The 12706-nt window shown below is 43.8% G+C and overlaps 2 protein-coding genes across 2 annotated transcripts; one reads left to right on the top strand and one right to left on the bottom strand.

Moving 5' to 3' along the window:
* Window positions 1-184: 184 nt before the first annotated feature.
* hadhb (hydroxyacyl-CoA dehydrogenase trifunctional multienzyme complex subunit beta) lies at window positions 185-4416 on the top strand. Its single transcript, XM_086101077.1, has 16 exons — window positions 185-272; window positions 776-848; window positions 1015-1056; window positions 1140-1236; window positions 1384-1428; window positions 1505-1604; window positions 1692-1779; window positions 2082-2269; window positions 2415-2595; window positions 2738-2859; window positions 2939-3018; window positions 3088-3135; window positions 3258-3345; window positions 3459-3533; window positions 3615-3779; window positions 3850-4416. Exons 2-16 carry the CDS (start codon window positions 782-784, stop codon window positions 3883-3885), a joined length of 1422 nt encoding a protein of 473 aa, XP_085957203.1. The 5' UTR covers window positions 185-272; window positions 776-781; the 3' UTR covers window positions 3886-4416.
* A 4206-nt stretch (window positions 4417-8622) lies between these two features.
* LOC147187511 (uncharacterized) lies at window positions 8623-10188 on the bottom strand. The gene is made up of 4 exons (XM_086099706.1): window positions 10126-10188; window positions 9514-9636; window positions 8946-9352; window positions 8623-8863 (listed from the first exon to the last, which is right to left on the bottom strand). The coding sequence occupies exons 1-4, from the start codon at window positions 10186-10188 to the stop codon at window positions 8623-8625; spliced, it is 834 nt and encodes a 277-aa protein (XP_085955832.1).
* Between the last annotated feature and the right edge of the window lie 2518 nt (window positions 10189-12706).

Genomic DNA, 12706 nt, shown 5'->3' with positions numbered 1-12706 from the left:
TATTCCTGAGTCAAAACAATAATGACTAATTTTAGGGTAAATAATATTGATTTTGTATGTCGAATATTTATATTTGCAGTATAAATCCTGCAAAATTATATAAGGTCAATATTATCATTTCGAACCATTACCTTGTTCTGGCAAATATTTGGTCAGCTAATCGAAACTTGGGTCCTAGAAACTGAAAGGGGGTTTGTAGTCATCTGTGCTGTGCACGGCTAAGCCTTTGACAGAGTAGCGTTCAAGCCATACACATTTGAAGTACTGTACAGGTAAAAACGTTGCCTCATTTTAATTAAAGTAACGGATTTTACAAACTATTTCAAGCATGCTGTGATCGTACAAAAATAATTTGAAAAAATTAAAAGGAAACTTGGCGATGAAAGAATGCAGCGCCGCCAGGAAGCTAACAGTCCCATGCTCAACACATTGCTGTCACACAAAACGAAATCTTTCAATTGCGTGTTTGTAGATATTCGGTTTAAATAAAGGTAGATGCACAATCAACCTTGAAATTACTTTTGAGCCCATTTTGGTCTGGACGCTCTCCAGTTAGCAAATCTAGGTGAAGGGTCATAGACGGGGTGAGGAGGGTTGGGTTGACTGAGTGACCGTCAATTAAATGTCATTTTAAAGGACATAAGGATTGCTTTGGTATCTGCGCCGGCATTTAAACCGTTAGATTTTTAGATTAGATTAAACTTCATTTGTTACCTAGTAGTAAGGCGTTCTGGTGTGGAACCAGTCCAATGGAACATCACACTTTGTTTTGCAGAACGTTATGGCTTCCATGCTCTTGAAGTCGATGCGGAGCTCCCCTGTCAGCTCCTCTTGGGCTGTGCAGTATGGTAAGCCATCAACATCTGGTCTAATTGCTTAAGTCTTCCAAAAACTGTACATCACAGAGGGTGACCCGCCAAATGGAGGGTCTATTTCAAGCCCTGCTGTGCCTATTTTAATTCAAACTATTTAAATCATAAGTGCTGATTTTGCGGGATGTCTTTTGTGTTTCAGCCGCACGATCCCTTAGCATGACGACTCAGCTACTGGCTCAAGGTGCAGACCCCCACTGTTTGCGTGAACATAAGCATGAGGCTAATGACTATCAGCGTGTTAATCTGCAGTTGTTTTTGTTCCAGCTCAGACAAAAACCAAGAAGACACTGACCCGTCCTGGCGTAAAGAACATAGTACTAGTCGAAGGAGTACGAACCCCCTTCCTAATGTCTGGAACTACGTACGTATTTGTTTAGTGTCCTCTTCATCTGCACAGGCTTTTTCATGGAAGCTTATCCATTTTAACAATTAAAATGTGATATACGTTGACAGTTTTAATGAGAAAACGGACCTCAGTAGCTTAATGTTGATTTTGCTTTGTTTATAGCTATGCTGACCTGATGCCCCATGACTTGGCCAGAGCAGCTCTACAGTAAGTGTGTGTCCATTTTCCATCACTAATCCTATTATTCACGCTAATATCTTTTCGCCTTTCTTTTTTTATGTAGAGGTCTCCTGCACAAAACAAGCCTACCCAAAGATGCTGTGGACTACATCATTTATGGAACCGTCATTCAGGAGGTTAAGACAAGCAATGTTGCAAGAGAGGTATTTTAAACACTCATTTTAACTTCAAATATGTAAAGTAGTGCACCGGGATTGGTGATGAGCGTCATGTGTTTCTGTGTTTCTCAGGCGGCGCTGGGTGCAGGCTTCTCCGACAGGATCCCTGCTCACACAGTCACCATGGCCTGCATCTCCTCCAACCAGGCCATGACGTCAGGTATAGCAGAGCCTCTATGACCTACAGTGTCATTGTCAGGTTTTTTCACGGGCGCTTAAAGTCTTAACAAGTGTCATCATGTTTTGCATAGGATAGTTGCAACGTGCCAATACTAGTATTTCTTTGCACAACAAGCAAGATTTGATTTTTGTTTATTGAAATGTGGTCCTGCACTGTGACCCAAAATGACATTATACAGTACAGTGTGGGTTAATCATTTACTTTGCTCCGAGCAAACTAATAAACCTGATTCGGTTTGTTTTGCCTGCCTGATTTCTGTTCCCCCCTCCCCCCCTTAATAGCGGTAGGCCTAATTGCTGCCGGACAGTGTGATGCCATAGTGGCAGGTGGAGTCGAGTTCATGTCGGACGTTCCTATCCGTCACAGCCGCAAGATGAGGAAGACGATGCTGTCGCTCAACAAGGCAAAGACCCTCGGCCAGAGGCTCAGTTTGATCGGCAGCATCCGTCTGGCGCACCTCTCGCCAGAAGTATGTATTCACACTATTGTTAATAAGTAGGGGTGCACCGAAATGTATTCTATGCGGATCAGTTGTAAACATATCAAATGTCTGCAGCGTTGCCAAAAATCACATCCATAAATAATGCCGCACCTTTTCCTTCACGTACCTGAAGCTGCCCGCCGTTGCCGAGTTCTCCACAGCCGAAACAATGGGGCACAGTGCCGATCGCCTGGCCGCTGCGTTTGGCGTTTCCAGAGTGGAGCAGGATGACTTTGCTCTGCGATCACACACATTTGCCAAAAAAGCTCAGGATGCAGGTTTGCTTGAGGATGTCATCTCCTTTAAAGTGCCAGGTAAATATTTCTTCACATGTGTATTTTATAATAAACCTCAATAGATATGAAAGACCGGTGTGCAATGAACCCACACCTTTTAGTGGTTTATTTATTACTTATCCTGTTTGCTAAAAAAAACCCTCGCCTATTAACTTTTTAGGCCGTGATATTGTTTCCAAGGACAACGGCATTCGTCCATCCTCCAAGGAGCAGATGGCCAAACTGAAACCTGCCTTTGTTAAGCCTCACGGCACCGTCACCGCCGCCAACTCCTCCTTTTTGGTCGGGCAGCATTTACAGCTTCTTTGCCTCTTGTTTGTTTTCCCTTACCAACCTGTGTTATACTTGTTCATGCTTTCAGACTGACGGTGCATCTGCTGTGCTCATCATGTCCGAAGAGAAAGCTTTGGCAATGGGCTACAAGCCGAAAGCCTACCTGAGGTAACTACACAGCTGACATTTCACCCCAAATAACACTTGATTGATGATTCTTTCTATTCCTCGTGACAGAGATTTTGTCTTCGTGTCTCAGGACCCCAAAGATCAGCTACTCCTGGGGTGAGCATCCCCCAGGTTCTTTACCCTGATTGTTTTTTTTTTCTCAAATATATTTCTGTTTATAAGTATTCCCTTCCTGAAACCAGATTTTAGGTGACAATTCTATTATCTGACTCTTTCAGGCCAACGTACGCGACACCCAAAGCCTTAGAACGTGCTGGCTTGACCATGAATGACATTGATGTGTTTGAGTTCCACGAGGCGTTTGCAGTAAGTTATCGCAAGCCGTTTGGGAAAAGGTTACGCAAGAGTTGTGTGCCGAGTACGGCGGTACAGCGGTAACTGAGCGCAGCTGATGTTTTGCCTATCTCTGTGCTTTCCAGGGTCAGATTATGGCAAATCTGAAGGCTATGGACTCTGATTGGTTTGCCCAGACGTACATGGGAAGAAAATCAAAGGTAAATGTAATTTAAAAAAAAAAAAGTCTGAATCTGTCACTATCCATTTACTTACTGCAATCTCCACGAAATTCCTGAAAGGTGGGTACTCCTCCGATGGAGAAGTTCAATAACTGGGGAGGCTCTCTGTCCTTGGGTCATCCCTTCGGTGCCACCGGTTGCAGACTGGTAACCACGGTCGCACACAGACTGCAGAAAGAAGGAGGACAGTATGGACTTGTGGCAGCATGTGCTGCCGGAGGACTGGTTAGTCACTTTCATAAACTTGACTTTTTTTTTGTATTCATTTTTCTCCTGACACACGTCTGTTTTTCAGGGTCACGCCATGGTGATTGAAGCGTACCCCCAGTAAAAGCATGTAAATTACAGTCACGAACCAACAGCATCAGACTCCTCACAAGAGCAACACACACTCTCGCCTGCATTTTACTTCCTAGCCCAAGTGTATGGATTTGCACCGCTTTGCCTTGAATAGATGGGAGTCAATCTCAAGTGGGTGTGATTGTGTAAAATGGCTGTTTATGCATAGCAGTGAAATGTCGAGAAATGTTGCCTTTGGTTTTTGGGAACGGGAGGCGCATCATGTCAGCACTTTGAGCCCAATGTACCATGACAAAGTTAAGGCCTTCAGAAGAACTAAAATGATGACGTTTGTACATGTTAGAATGTATTTTTTTTTTCTTATAAACTGTTGAAATTAAAGGTTGTGAGGACACAATGCTCATTTCGTTTTAGGGTTTTTTTTGTAAATTTTACAGCTATACATTAGAAGACCAAATAACAGTAACCATACATTTAATATAATGGATTGGAAATGATTATTAGGTTCAGGGGCAATTTTTTCATGTGTGTCTCGAAATAAATTAAAACTGCAAAAACTGAATTTTGTATTTCCTTTGGTTGTCTCTGCGATATTAACATTGATTTGATGAACTGGAATATTCGCGTCATAAATATGCAAAGATTCCAGAAATCAGGAAAGGGGGCAAATACTTTTTCACGGCACTGTTTAACATCAATCGTGGAATATGAACACGTGATCAAGTAAATTCTTAATAAAAAAATGGATTACGCCACTTCCCAAACTACAATACAGAGCACAAATGCCTTGCCACTTTGCTGCTAATGATGATGGCCATGTTTTATTCAGCGGGAAGCTATAGCAAATAAAAGAAACACATCAGCAAACAAAATTTGGGAGTGTTTTTTCCCCCCTCCCAAAATCGGAATTCAGAATTGCCTTCTTCTTTTTGGGAGGGTGGGGGGGTATTTGCACGTAGGCCCCTGCATCAAGGTGTGTCAGCACAGCAATATTAATTGATGGTGAATATTGCTGTCTGCCTCTTGACTACATGACTGATGTTAATGAGCGTGAATATGGAAATGCAAGGGCGTGAATGGCAGTTGACTTATAAAGTTGACTTTATAGAGAAGATATTTGGGGAGGACTGGGGGTGGGGGGGTTGACTTTATAGAGAAGATATTTGGGGAGGAGTGGGAGGGGGGGGGGGGCTGAGCATCACCCGCTCAAGTGTTTGTCTAATTCACCTCGTATCGCTGCATTTATATCAACATTTCCTCGCTTTTTTTACCTCACCCGCAAGGGAGCCTGCTCAACACATAGACTGCTCGTGTTGGAGGAGCCTTGTTAACATAACTTCAGTCAGACGCTTCCGTTTAAAATGTATTTAAAGATTTAATTCTTGCAGTTGAAGCCGCGCTTGACTCGAGAGTCGATTATGCAGCCGCGCCTGTCACCGGCTGCAGGCGCGGGGAATAAAACCAATGTTTTAGCGCTATGGCAAAACGCTGCTCAAATGTAAATAGCGGGGAGAGAGACAGGTGAGGTTTTGTGTTTTTAAAGCTTCAAAAAAAAAAAAGTGCCTCAGCCCTGCGAGACACCCAAGACACGCAGACACACGTCGACATGGCGGGCCGCCTCCCTGCCTCAACGGGCCTTTGATCACGCACAACCTTTTATGGGGGATGACTGGCGGAGGCATCCGCTGCTGTCACTACAAATCTGCACGTCTGGCTCGGCGAGCGCGCAAGGGAGGATGCGGGGATTGGTGCGGGACGAGCAGAGAGGAGTGGGACGTGGAAGGAGGGGGCAGAGGGTGGAGTCTGAGCTTTTTCATGTCGTCCTCTCCGGCGCACGCGCACACCTGCTCAAGTGTGTTGGGGGGAGGCGCGTGCACACCTGCTCGGCGCGCTACGCTTGGAGTGTCGCTTGACACGGCGTGCCCGCGCATACTTTGATAAGCAGAGTACAGTGGTACAAGCTTAAGCAGGGGCGTAGAGTTGCTTGGAGGCCGATGACAAACATGGCCATGGAGTCATGGGGCCCTCCACATGATGCATTTGCTCAAGTAATTCAAATAAAACGTGACTACAGTGTTCTGGGCAGCAGCGGTTTTCGCTTGGGAACTCTGCCATGGATGCCATTTTTTTGCCAGTGTCTGTATGTTCGAGTCGTGAAACACTGACCTGAACTGAGGCCAGCAAGGTATGGAGTTCTTTGGGTGTTGTTCTAGGTTCTTTTGCCCCCTCCTGGATGACTCGTCGTCACACTCTTGGATTAATTTTAGCTGGTCGACGACTCCTGGGAATGCAAAAATGTAAACAAACAAAAGGTTAAAATGCTGCTCACAATGACCTTTTGCTAGCAATATTAAATACAATGTCAACAATTCGAAACATGACCTGGCAGCATTTACACAAATGTGTTTCTTTTGTTGTTTTCTAGGCCTTTGAACGCTTCGAGTGGAATTTTGTCATCCTCAGTATCAAACACACAAATACACACTTGCATTTGGTGGGCGCTCGCTAAGTGTACACAAGTGGATGCTGCAGCTTTGAGGGGAGCGAGTAGGCTAGTTTAAGAGGGGTGCCAATTGGCTGGCCAGCAGAACTGTCCATACGTATCTGTGTGTGCGTGTGTGTGCGTGTGTCTGGAGTTCATCATGCTCTCATAACGGGCAGTTAGACTCGTTGGCCGAGCCCAATCTCCTGTCCAGATTGTAAATGTTATTGATCTGTGCTGGATGGAGACACTGCTTGCGCACACACTCTTAAGTCATTAGGAGCTATACACACATCCTCATTAACAGTCCGTGCTCATACACTCACACTAAATATCTACACTTGTTGGCAGGCATTTTTGCACATACTGACCCAATGTGTGAAGGGTCATAAAGGGTGTGTGTGTGTGTAGCATATTGTTTTATGTATACGTGCTGTGTGTCGTTGGATCTGGCCGTGCACAACGGGGTATGAGCATTAAGGTGTATATTTGTGTGTACCACCTGTGTTTGTGTTGTGTGTACGGCAAGTGTCAGAGTCTGCCAGCCGCTGCGGCTCGTGTCAGGGCGAGAGGCGAGACATTAACAACTTCTGTCATTCTGCTGACAAAATGGTGGCAGAAGATTTCCCATGGTGCCCTGATGACTGCTGGCGTTTGTCAACAAGCCCTGTCACAGCCGTGGTGGTGGTGGCGGGGGGGTTATGTGGGGGAGGTTGGTGACAGGCCCCGGACCTGTTCCCATGAGCACTGTGGAGAGAGGAGTATGGTTGTGTATATTTGAAGGTGTGCATGTGTGTCAGTGTGTGTTATAAGTGGGTAGGGGGGGGGGGGGTATGGGGTAAGGGACAGGTTGTCTCTCTGCAGCTTTCATACCGAGACTGCAAGGAAACCAAAATGAGCTGTCACTGCAATTCCCAGGATGCTTTGCTGTTTAGCATAGAAGCAACAGCAGCTATGAAAACTGAGTGTATGTGTGTGTGTGTGGGGGGGGCTAAACTGATAAGCTAGTGCAGTCTATCCCTCACACACACACACACACACACACACACACACGCACGCACACACAAACTCGGATAATTAAGCAGAGCAGAAGCTCCCCCTGACGCGAGGCAGTCCTCATCTGCATTTTGGCCTCCGGCGTGCAGTTAGGAGCAATGGCTGATGGAGGGAGTGAGAGAGAGAAAGGGAGAGAGAGAGAGAGAGAGAGAGAGAGAGAAGGGGTAAGGAGCCAATTAGCCAGCTGGATGGATGAGTGACTGACAGCGCTCTTGACAGGGCACACTGACATGCTGCTACTTTGCTACTATTCACACACATGCATACACACTCAAAAACATACGGCTAGTCCTGCTTCTTCTCACCTGCAACCTACTAAGCTCACCCCCTGCCACGGGGTCCAAATGTCACGTGACCTTGCCCAATGAGGACATCCACATCGTGAGAGTTGAACACGAAAGGGGTCAAAGGTTATACATCTCATCGTTTAGTGAGGAACAAAAACAAAGGGTGTGTACTTTTACTTTTATTTTACTCCCTGCACATAAAAGGTTTGGGGGAAACTGATGGTCATTTAGCTTGAAAATAACTGCGCAAATTTTGTAGGCCACCCCTGGCTTTTTAATTTTAATGACCTTTTTTCAGAGCAGTAAGTAGTAAAGACACAGTTGGCAAGATTACACTGAAAATGCGAAATTAATTTCCCTGAAATTTAGTTGACTCGTGGCCATAGGAACAGCCTATTAATTTTTTTGTGAACCTTGGACAATGTTGTGCAAACGGTTTGGACTTACACAGTAGTTTTGAATAAAAATAAATATTGACAAATACAAGTGTAGAAGTATATGAGATTTATTATTGTTGGCAAACAGAACACAAACCATCAATATGCGCATGTTGGAAATATCAAAATAACTGGAAAGAAACTGGTCAATTTGAGTACATATCCTTAAAATGTAATAAAAATATTTCAAAAAGTTCTTTAAAAATAACATACAATTACTGAATCAGTCAATTGAAGTTAAAATCCAAATCCATTTGTGAGATACATTCAGCGCTCCAACATTGTCTTGTACTGTATCGGTATCCACAGTAGATTGACAATCTTATCTGACAACATAAGTACACTGTTTCAAAAAACAAAACAAAAAAACAACAACAATCTTGTTCTCCTCGTGCTTGCGTGGGATTTGCGATTTTTTTTTGTGACCCTTACAAAGTGACCCCCGCCTCTTGTGTTTTCACGTGACACTTGAAGGTCATAGCAGCCAACAGACCACGTGCTGAAGTTCACACAAACTCTCTCCTTCTCGTCATCTTTATGACAAACTTTGGAGGTTTGGGCTCATTTGAAATATCAACCTCATACTGAGGAGGGAGCACCCCGGTGCTGTATGACGGGGCGATATGCAGGCGGCCATCTGCATCCTCTGTTGTTGTGAACATGGGACCACCCAGACGCTCCCACAGCTTATGTTTTATGCGGCGTCCCTCTGCAAGCCTGTAAGTTCTAGCCCGGCCATTATTGCGCCTGTAACAGTAAAAATAACAACATTAATAAACAATACCTTGAAACAGCGAACAACATGTTGACGTTTTTAAGCCAAACAAACCTGAATTCGTCATCCACGATTTTGTGATAGATGCGCTGGTGTTCCGCCACTGAGAGGTTGTGGATGGTCAGTGGTTCAGATGGAGAGGAGATGGGGGTCTGTGAGATGCGAGGCAGAACTGACGCCACAGGAAGGGCATCATGTGAGATGGCAGAGAGAGGAACGGGTAACTCTTCCTCTGTCACTTGGTCAACAAGTGGGATGACCGAGCGAGGGATTAGCGCCTCTGCCTCTTTTGGTAGGCTGACAGGTGGGATGACTGAGTGAGAAATGGGTAGCGCTGCCTCTGTTGGTAGGTAAGCAGGTGGGATGGTCAAACTAGGAGTGTGGACCACAGCTGCCTCTGGCAGGGTCTCAGAAGACCTCTTCCTCTTCCTCTTCAGGGGAGCTTTGGATGTCTGGACTGGCTGCAAATTCAACACGTTCAATTACTTGACAATTTCTTGTCAAAAACTCTAAAAATATGGGAACCGGTGGTTTCGGGTCAGTAAACACTGAATCTCCAACGAATGTACGCTCCCCTAGGATAAATATGGGTTCACAATACAATAGAAAAAATATAACTTACCTTGTTCTGCGTGCAACAGCTACACTTGATGAAGGGATACTTCCTTCTTGCGCCACCTGGTGCCAAAGCAAAACTACTGCAAATATATTGGGCCTGATCTTGCAGGTCTCCGTGTAAGGAATACTGGAAATAAAAAAACACACACACACATTTTCAGAGAACGGCGAACGGCTACAACAATTACTTTCAACAGTCACATAAATACCCCTCACCAACTATCTATCCAGTCAGCCATTTTCTAAACCTTAAGGTATATAATATATTGTTTAGGGTGATGGGGGGATTGGAGTCTGACACAGACATTGTCAATTATTTTATGCTTACTTAATTTATTATTCTACTCTCATAAGTTTAGAAACACACATTAGCATCATCCTGAAATGTCTCCTGCAGGCCTTTTCTTTGGCATCTACTGTATGTAGAAAAAGCCACCGATATGAGTTACTTTAACGTGCAAAGGCCCCCAAAAATAAGACACGCATACCGTACAGTATATTTGTTATGTAGCAAGTTTTTGTGCTCGTTGGCAGAGATGCTAGCAAAGCATTACTTGAGGAGAAATGATCGGTTTTACAGAATGAAAAATATTCAAGCGAATTGTTCAAAACTCACCGTTGACATCATGGCAAGATGCGGACTTGTTGAGCGTAGTAGGTATGAGGTCGACATCTTCATCGCCGTGAAAAAAAGTATATCTTCGCTGGAGAAAAGTTTCGCGTCTTAACTCTGCAGTTACTTTTTTTTTTAAATCCCACTAAATAATGCACCTTCGACCCGGTGACGTCACGAGTACGTCACCCTGGTCAAATTTGCTCGGGCCCGCATTTTATGCGCAGCATTTTATTTTAATTTGTATTTTGCATAACTTTGGGAAATACCTAATATACTGATAAATACAAGATCATATTTGTTTTTAATATGATAACAGGACGCAGTTTAAAAACAGCAACAACGATGAGTGCATTCATTTTGAACGGCTAACCGTCAAACTGAACATTCATCAAAGGGCTGAGATCGAAAGTGCTTCCTGGTGCTGATCTACATATTAAAAAATAAATAAACATCTGCTTTTTAACCTTGTTAAATTGACCCCTTAAAAAATTTAAGTTTAGGCTATTGGTGAGCACAAATACCATGAAAAGTCATTTTAAGATGTTACAGGAATGCAGCCTGGTAAATGTATGTTTAAATGTTCCAGCACATTATTTTTGAATGAAAAAGTACTACAAATGTGCAAATCATTCACTAAAGGAACTATAAATCATCCATAAATGGGAATGGGAATAGTTGCATTCATCCATCTTTCAGCTCACTCCTGACCGTAATGATGACAGACAGTATAGAAAATGGATGCACGGGTGTTATTAGAAATGGTACTTTGAGTTACTTTTGACTGCTGTTTTTAAAAACGTGTCCATTGCAGGATCAGGGCCACAATCCCAGCAGAAGGTCATGTTAAAAAGCTTGCTGCCTTCATCAAGTGTCCTCGTTGTAGTTTTACTATTACAGAGTAAAGTGCATTTTCCAGAAGTAATTTACATCTGCTCAACTTTCAGACTGTCCAGAGCTCCAAAAGCTCCCGTTTTACACACAAACAGTTCCTGAATCAGAACTATTTGTTGAGGTTATTTTATGTTCTTCAGGTTGACATTTATGATTAAATACAGTATGATGTTTGAGTTTAATGTCTGTCCAATCACTATGAAAGAATAATAATAACATATATATATATATATATATATATATACATATATCTTGTAAGGGGTCCCTTGAACCCAAAAGTTTGAAAGTTCCTGTGCTCAACTGACTTCACAAGCCGTCGTAAACAGTGCTTAGTTGCACCTTTTGTTGCCCCTTAACACTAACTTCAACTCTCTGTTGTTGTATAAATGTTGGTTGGAAGAACAAAATGAGTATTGATGGATAGGTAGTAAAAAAGAAGCAAAACAAATGGGGATTGAGGGCAAAGCAGGTGATGGAGGGAGGGGGTGATGGACGGAGGGGCTGCCGAATGATGTCTAGAGAGGTGGTGGTGTGTGTTTTAGACGCAGGGATGGAAAGAGTAAATCCTTTTCTTCATCATTACCTCCTCTCTGCCACTGCCCTCACCTTAATTAGTCTCAGAGCAGCTCACCCGGCCAGAAATCTGCCTCATCCCTCCATCCTCTTCAAAACCTCTCCATCAACCCCCATCCCTTTAACCGCCATCTCTTTCTTCCTCAGCTCTCTCATTTTTTTTCCTCCTCCAGCGATTCACACTCTTCCTCTTCTGTCTCTTGCCTTGCGCTTCATCTTTGTCTCGGTGGAAATTGACTGAAATACCAAACCCCGTAACCCCACAATATCAACAGCTGTGCAGCTCTATACGCACGCAGCAAAAAGAATAAACAGTTGGTAAACACACACACACACACACACACACACACACACACACACACACACACACACACACACACACACACACACACACACACACACACACACACACACACACACACACACACACACACACACATCGTGAGAGAAATACGTGGCTGCTCCAGGCTTGGTAGCTATAAATACAGGGGGTAGTGATGTGGAGAAAACTCTGTTAAAAAGTTAAGTGGGGAAAAGAGCGGCACTGTGAGATTGGCATCCCGACGTCTCAGCTCTCTAGAGGCTAAATTAGGAGATCTAGGTGCCACACAGGGTGCACGCAGGTGTGTGTGTGTGTGTGTGTGTGTGTGTGTGTGTGTGTATTACGTCTATCTCCATAGGCCTCTGCTCCTCCGCAGTCAGCCACTAGGAGCCCATCCAGTGTCACTGTTTTCTCCTCACGAGCTGAATACTGATGGCCGCTGGGACATGAATACGGTTGGAGAGACTGCAGCATTGCAGTCCAGCAAATTCCTCGACTCTATATTGTACGGTACTTATTGATTAACGAAAGAGGAGGGAGATGAACGTGCAATTGCAATTCCAGTCCCTTATTTCAAATAGCCAATTTCCTTATCTTTATTCTCTGCAGCCAACCCGTTTATAAAATTACACAACATGAGCATTTCTATATACTCATACACTTTTACAGGTGCTTGGTGTAAGTTGTACACCACTGTAAACAATAACCACAATGGTAACAGCGTTAAACGAAACTGAGCATTATCTTTACCTATTAAATTCGGTGTCGGTGTATTTGGAAGTGACTTGAAAATAT

This window comes from Hippocampus guttulatus, chromosome 20 (assembly GCF_054856545.1).
Source record: "Hippocampus guttulatus isolate MCC_2025c chromosome 20, RoL_Hgut_1.0, whole genome shotgun sequence".
NCBI classification, from domain to species: Eukaryota; Metazoa; Chordata; class Actinopteri; order Syngnathiformes; family Syngnathidae; genus Hippocampus; species Hippocampus guttulatus.
The sequence above is the reverse complement of the archived record's forward strand: the minus strand, read 5'-3'. Positions and strand labels throughout refer to the sequence as shown.